Source organism: Haliotis cracherodii, unplaced genomic scaffold (genome assembly GCF_022045235.1).
Source record: "Haliotis cracherodii isolate W230 unplaced genomic scaffold, xgHalCrac1.p SCAF_22, whole genome shotgun sequence".
NCBI lineage: Eukaryota > Metazoa > Mollusca > Gastropoda > Lepetellida > Haliotidae > Haliotis > Haliotis cracherodii.
Window position 1 is genome coordinate 8560540 of NW_027266278.1, and position 8004 is coordinate 8568543.

Consider the following 8004-nt stretch of genomic DNA (forward strand, 5'->3'; position numbering starts at 1 on the left):
AAGGGTGCGCTCTTTCCTTTTCTGTATGATCCCAACTGGAAATCCAGGATAAGGCAGTGCACAGAATTTTTTGCATTTTTTTGGTTGTACATTCTTTTATACAGATTTGATTTGTTAGAGATAGAGCGGGTGTAGGCACGTTGTGCACGTGCAGGGCATGACGATGAAGCTGACTATGCTCCCGTGGACACACGTGTTGTTCAAGAGACTATAAAGAGGTCAGTGTGACAATCGGTACCAGAATTACATGGGATTAATTCAGGAGATTGTCATTGAGTCAACTATCAATACGATCTCAACCTTCACAGTCGTTGATGAATGTCATGACACTATTCATTATTGTTCTCTGAGGTGAACAAAAGTATTACAGCAAATGAATTCCCTTTTATGTTATCTGCTGTCACCATTTTCACAGTCGTCTGGTACCTCACTTCAGCACATACTTTAAAGTGCTAGTGGACTCGTTGTTGGACGAGACAGGGCAAGTACACGTCCATCGTACGACTTGTCGCAGACCACCCGCTACCCCTTTCTTTACAATGGTTCGCGCCAGTGGGCGAACTTGATGCATATCCACACGAGGTTAATTGTCAGGTCACAACTCAACTTGTCCTGGCTTACCAGTAGTATGGTTTGTTGGCTCTGATATCAAGCATTTAGTATCCTGATTATCGTTTAACGTCTGCCCTCTTAACGCACCACTGTCAGCGATTAGAGGGTGACTGTCTTCGCAGAAAACGGTCTTCTTCTTGTATTGTGACAGGCTGTCGACCCGTTCTCGGGAACGAAGGTCCGGATGGTACCAAAAGATGTGCCTCGCCTGTGCTGTTCTGTTGTTAGTTGTGGCATTTCGGTTACATGTTTTACCAATAGGTATGTTAACTTTAATGATACCACCTTGGTATGTGTGTACCTCTAGCGCATGATCAATTGAAAAGCACGTGGTTTACACATTTTCGCTCTTCACATACAAATCATTTCTATCACAGTTATCATGCTTGGGCATTGTGTTTGTGTTATGTTCAACAACTGGTTGTGTTTGGGTTCAATTGTGTCTGATTATGTGTGGACCATTCCATTTGCAATTCTGTACAGTTTCTTTTGGCCGTCAGTATTTCCATTTTGTCAGTGGACATGAGTATAAAACCGATATTAGTGTGGACTAGCACCCCCACATACACACCCCCACGCACAAAACACATACATACACAAAGACACACTCAAAGACACACACACACACAGAGAGAACAAGCAGACACAGACACACACACAACGACACACACATACTCACACACACAGACACACAAAACACATACACACACACAAAGACACGCGCACACTCACAAAGACACACACACACAAAACACGCAGACACAAAGACACACACATACTCACACACACACACAAAGACATACACACTCAAACCCATTTCATCTCACATCGGTGGGCACGGGTGGCCCAGTCGTCCAAGGCGCCGCGATTCGCTGCGCAGAGTTGCGTCCCTTTGGCACACCAGAAGCCTATGATTGTGGGTTCGAATCTAGGTTCGAAATTATGTTTCTAGATTTGTCAGCACCATACCCGTGCTCGTGGGTTTCACCGAAGTGTTAACGTCTGAGACCTGCATCACTTCGGGCTTTCCTCCCACATTAAGCTGACACGCCGCGATATAACTGGAATACTGTTAAAAGCGGCGTTAAACCCAACTCACTCACTCACTCATCTCACATCGACGGATATAAATATGTCCAGATACCAGACTAAATGTATTATACCGCTGTTTCACCGGACTGTCTCTGAGCAGGACAAGTGAACCTGGAGACATGGGACGGTGTTCATGGCTGCTCCTGTACCGTATGTCTGCGACCTGTCCTTCCTTTGGAGAATTGGTGCACAGGTTGCATGCTGGATCGAATATGGGCGATAGCTTGGATGGGGATTGATGATCACCGACAGTGTACCTAGGTACTTATTGATAATTGTCAGCAGTAAAGTAGCTTCCTGCCGGGCGGTAGTGTTTTTACCATCTTGATTCAGAGTTGAGAGAGGGTTGATTTCGTGTCCGATTAAGCAAGCGATGTCTAAGTGGCTAGGGGCGTATAATATGCCAGTGCTGTGCATGTCTATTTCCACAGTCACATACGACCTAGAAGACATATAGGTCTGGATACACATCACACACAGCTGCAGTTAGATTGCTCTTCCTCAAAGATGTTTTCTCAAAGATATAAAGATATGTTGTCGTGAATCCAGCTACTCTGATTATATCGGCGTGACGTCCGTTCTGTGAGTGTGTCGGTTTATGTCTACTCTCTGGCTGTTGGTGCGACGACAGCTACCTGGCTGTATGGTGCGACGACAGCTCTCTGGCTGTATGGTGCGACGAAAGGTCTCTGGCTGCATGGTGCGATGACAACTTTCTGGCTGTATGGTGCGACGACAACTTTCTGGCTGTATGGTGCGATGACAACTTTCTGGCTGTATGGTGCGACGACAACTTTCTGGCTGTATGGTGCGACGACAGCTCCCTGACTGTATGGTGCGACGAAAGGTCTCTGGCTGCATGGTGCGATGACAACTTTCTGGCTGTATGGTGCGATGACAACTTTCTGGCTGTATGGTGCGACGACAACTTTCTGGCTGTATGGTGCGACGACAGCTCCCTGACTGTATGGTGCGACGAAAGGTCTCTGGCTGCATGGTGCGATGACAACTTTCTGGCTGTATGGTGCGATGGCAACTTTCTGGCTGTATGGTGCGATGACAACTTTCTGGCTGTATGGTGCGATGGCAACTTTCTGGCTGTATGGTGCGACGACAACTTTCTGGCTGTATGGTGCGACGACAGCTCCCTGACTGTATGGTGCGACGAAAGGTCTCTGGCTGCATGGTGCGATGACAGCGCTCTGGCTGTATGGTGCGACGACAGCGCTCTGGCTGCATGGTGCGACGACAGTGCTCTGTCTGCTTTCTGGCTGTGTCTGTGTGAGGTCTGATGTTCTGTGTTGATGTGGCGACTGACGTTCAGACTCTGACTGTGTGATGTCTGTTGTCTGGCTGAGTCGATATGATGTCTGATGTTACGTGTTGATGTGTCGTCTGTGTCGGTATGAATTTTGCTACTAACATTGTGTAGGGGTGCGTCTGCTCTCTGACTGTGTCGTTGTGACGTCTGCCGTTCTGTGTTTGTGTGGCGTCATCTACTCTGACTAATCTGCTCCTCTGAAGGAGGGGGGGCACGGATGTCTGGTCACCGTGGGCGTAAACTAGAACAACACACAGCACTTCCTAGATGTAGCATGCATCAACAGTAATTAATCACAATCAACACTATCGCATGAACGTATAAAGGTTACACAGACGCGACAATGGCAGTCTGAGCTGTGTGCAATATACCTTCATCGCTTTCCTGAATTGGAGACAAAACTGTCCGGAAAACCAAAGGTAGAATGTATTGTTACAATAGTGGCCACTCGACAGAGAAGCAGCCATTCCAAACACAATCTGATAACCATACGTCAGGCTGACATAGTCAAGGTGAGGTGAAATTGGGTAATTGAACTTATATAGCGACGTGCATGTACGTGTATGGGTTTGTGTGGCTGCTTGTACTAGTCCGGACTGATGCCGATTTATAGTGCTAGCTCACTGAGATACCATGCCGCAGTTTAACATGAATATCTCACTCAGACACAGTATACTGACTCCGAGCCGACCAGTCCTTGTTTGAGCCCTTTAATGCCGAGCGCCAGACAGGGTAACAACAAGTACCATCTTTTAACGTCTTTTGGTATGACGCCGCCGGGGATCGAACCCCGGACCTTCCGCTCTCCGGGCGGACGCTCTACGACTAGACCACGGAGGCGGTCCTGACATAGTCGAAATAGTAAGCGGTTCACCATCACAGTTAGGCTAGCAGCTGACCCATATGCTCAGCGAAACAGACGTCTCAATGGCATTGTCAGAATAGCAAACACCAAACACAGCTGCAACACAGTTAGAATATACCCAGCCAGATCTAGAGTAGCTGACGACACAACAATACAGTCATTGTCGTCAAACGTCACACCCAGAGTAGATGACGTCAAACGTCAGTGGGGGCAGATATCACAACACAGAGATGATGACGTCACAGCGAACACACAGATTTACATATTTTACACAGACATGGTCTGACTAGCTGACACAATCTGAACGTAAGCTATCACACCGACACAACCAGAGATCAGACGTCACACCGACACAACCGGAGATCAGACGTCACATCGACACAAACAGAGATCAGACGTCACATCGATACATCCAGAGAGAGCAGACTTCCCACCGACGACTCCATCAGAGGAGTGAGTGAGTGAGTTGGGTTTAACGCCGCTTTTAACAGTATTCCAGTTATATCGCGGCGTGTCAGCTTAATGTGGAAGGAAAGCCGGAAGTGATGCACGGGTATGGTGCTGACAAACCTAGGTACATAATCGGGGCGAACCCGGATTCGAACCCACAATCATAGGTTTCTGGCGTGCCCAAGGGACGCAACTCTGCACAGCGAATCGCGGCGCCTTAGACGACTGGGCCACCCGTGCCCCCCATCAAGTTGAGACGTTGGTAACTGAAATACAGTCAAATCTGGTTAATCCGACACTCGTTAATCAGAAAATCGGCTTTATCTGACACTAATGGTGGGAACCGATTAAATCAGTGCTATTTGGACCCGTTAATCCGACAGTCTCGCACTCCGACTCCGACTCCGACACACTATTTTGCAACAAAATGCTAAAATCACTCTCGTTAATCCGACACAGTCACACAGTGATCATCGTACTCCGTGGTCATCTGCCCGCGAGTGAGTAAACAGCCCTGTGTTTTGATGAGAGACGAGTCGGCGAGTAGCTGCATATTTCAACGGCTGCAGAGATAAACTTGCTTAACAATAAACAATTACTGCTTTAAATATACAAAACAGGATTAATCACATACCTAGATTACCTCAATCTCATTAAAATCGGATACAAGTTCTCACTTCTGCTGAGGACATCCCATTACAGGTCACGTCAGAACGACCTTTCGCGAACTTTGACCGACCAACAGGAAGTCGACATTAGCCACTGAGAAAGCAGCCTTCTTAAGCATTGCGGCACCAGTTTCAAATCAGCGGCTTCCATTCCAGACTATGCTTTAAAAATCAGTCATACAGTCCGTAACAGTAGTTTAGTGTTTAACTTTAATGGTTCTATGATTAGAAAACATATTCCGCTGACAATGTAACACAACAATATGAATATTTCATTTTTTCATTTTCCCACATGTTCATATTGTTATCTATCGTGTAGTAATTTTCGATCTCAAACGTATTGTTCGTAGTAACGTTACCCAAAACCCGTTCACTCCAACCGGAAAAATCACTACTTAAATTAGTGTCGGCACTAGCAGGGAAAATGAGATAGTCAGGTTTAAGAATGGTGAAGGGAATATGTCTTCAGCAACCCATGCTTGCCGTAAAAGATGACTATGCTTGTCGTAAGAGGCGACTAATGGGATCGGGTGGTCAGACCCGCTGACTTAGTTGATTCGTGTCATCGTATCCAAGTTGCGTGGATCGATGCTCATGCTGTCAATCACTGGATTGTCTGGTCCAGAATCGATTACTTACAGACTGCCATCATACAGCTGGAATATTGCTGAGTTCGGCGTTAAACAACAATCACACAAACAAGATGGTGCAAGTTAAAATAAGGTATTGCATCGGACATCATTTTTGTCACCGATGCGTGGAAATGTCCACCACATGTTAAAAACTAATGCCGCCCACAGCACATATGGTTCACAACTGCCACGCCCACGTGTCTAAGTGCCACTAAGATCTGACGCTTCCACAAACCTGTAATTTACGCTTTCTTATGCATAATCGGAAGTTTATATTTTACGATAGCTTCACTAAATTCTCAGCCGAAGAAGTCCGAAACTATTGACCACCAGATATGGGTTTGTATACTTACACAGATAAATGTCAATATATTATTTGTCCTGCAGGCTACAGTGACTGAGTTAAAAATTAACGTCGCGTCGGCATGATGTCAGCCATATAGCGACGAGTACAGAACAATATCAATGAATCACTGGTTGGTAACGTTGTCTGCAGGGAGGAACATTGCATTCATCAGCAATTTCAATTAAACCGTCAGAGAAAACCTGAATAAGATCAGCAACATCGCTTAAAGAATCGGGTTGAAGCCTATTGGTGGATAATGTCTGAAATAAAGACCTGTTTGCCTTTGTAAAATTCCATCTCGTTGAAGCTGGAATATCAGATGCATTTGTGGTGAAAGGATAGCTGGGAAATGGTCACTTCCACAAAGGTCATTGCGTACTGACCATTCGAAATCGTTTAGTAGGTTAGTGTCTGAAAGAGACAAATCTTTGGAAGAGTAGTTGCCGGTTGCAGGAAGCAGATAAGTGTTGGAGTCATCATTAAATATGCATAGATCGTTATTGGAGGAGTCATCATTAAATATGCATAGATCGTTATTGGAGGTGAAATCCTCCCGTATTTTACCTTATGTATAAGTGTTTGTATCACACTAGTGTGGGTTACGGCCACTTAAATCACCCATGATGGCGCAGGGTTTGGGGAGTTCATCGTTGAGAGCTTCACACACCTGAAGAACTGATGAAGGCGAAATATACAGAGAATACAGAATAAAAGCAACTTGCATAGTAAGTCGCACTGCAACGGCTTGGAAATCGGTTTAAGTGTAACGGGACTGTGGATAACAGCATGTCTTATAATGATTGAAGATCCTCTGATGGTCTATCACCTGGAGTAGAAAAAGAATGGTATGCAAGGAACTGACGTAAGTTAAAATGATATGTCTACTTTAGATAAGTTTGGATTTTCTTACCCATTTAGGGCTCTACCACTTTAATAGGATTTGGAAAATAAATTCTGACCTAGGTTTGAGTTTGCTTTTAACATCTTGGTTAACATCTATTCGACTGAGATGATGATTGTTCCTTTGTTAAATCCTCATCGTGTGATGAGCGATTGCAAGAAGCTTCTCTTCTGCAGTTTGAGTGGACGGTTCAGATGAACAAATCTGAGGGGAATCTGTTTTCATCATTTCATGTTTGTTTGACGGTGTATTGAAGATGTGGTTACTGGAGAATTGGTTACTTTAGTGTGTGTTTCAGGTGCTCTGGTGACCTAAGCATTTCTGTTCGTTCTGAGGTTTGGACAAATATTTTGCATTAGAATAACTAATGTTTCTTGTGAATATTTTATTTATTTCCATTTACTGTTTCCACACTGGATAGTCTTTTGAGAAAGACGAGTGCCCTTTTTAAAAGCACTGTCACAATCTCATGTTGTATGTGTTTTCTCACCAGTGAGCCCATGTAACAGGACATGTGCCAGTGTTGACAACATGATCGTACTTAAAGCATTTGAAGCATTTAAGAGGATTGGAAATGTAAGTTTCAACATTGATATTACAGTAACCTGCCTTTATTGATTTGGGAGCTTTGTGAGATGAAAGCGAAAAGAGGTAAGTGTTTGTTTGATGGGTTTCTTTGTGTTTACAGGTTGTGATTCGTTAAGCATCTGTGACACCTTGATCTTTCATTTCAGAGACAATATCTATTTCTAGCGTGTGAGCGAACAACCGATTCCGTTCTCTCACAATTCCTTCGCTGGTGTTCAGGGTTAAGTGTGGAGAGACTGACATCGGGACTCCGACAAGCAAACACATTGGTCGATTGTTGTTTTTTCAAACATATTATGAGTAGAGAACCTGGTGGAATCGTTTGATGTTTCTGATCTCACCTGCTGTGCCATACATACCTTTTGATATTGCAAATGGGTTCGGAGTAAGGGGCGTCGTGTCAAGGGTTTCAATAAAAAGAAACGTGGCCTGTGTGTGATTGATTTGGACGGTCGCTTGTCATCATTATTGTCAAGACGACGTTTAGTTTTCTTTGAGGGTTTTCGTAATCCATGTTGAATTTATACTG

The 8004-nt window shown here is 44.7% G+C and overlaps 1 protein-coding gene across 1 annotated transcript; it reads right to left on the minus strand.

Annotated features, from left to right (window-relative positions):
• Positions 1 to 2306: 2306 nt before the first annotated feature.
• On the minus strand, positions 2307 to 5127 carry LOC139471465 (uncharacterized). Its single transcript, XM_071253826.1, has 2 exons — positions 5080 to 5127; positions 2307 to 3074 (listed from the first exon to the last, which is right to left on the minus strand). Exons 1-2 carry the CDS (start codon positions 5125 to 5127, stop codon positions 2307 to 2309), a joined length of 816 nt encoding a protein of 271 aa, XP_071109927.1.
• Positions 5128 to 8004: the final 2877 nt, after the last annotated feature.

What these genes read in the sequence shown, in the direction of transcription:
- LOC139471465 (XM_071253826.1), bottom strand. Translation starts at nt 5,127, where the DNA reads ATGCTTAAGAAGGCTGCTTTCTCAGTGGCTAATGTCGACTTCCTGTTG. An exon ending in CTAATGTCGACTTCCTGTTG is followed by an intron (nt 3,075 to 5,079) that starts GTCGGTCAAAGT and finishes ACGTAACATCAG; the next exon opens with ACATCATATCGACTCAGCCA.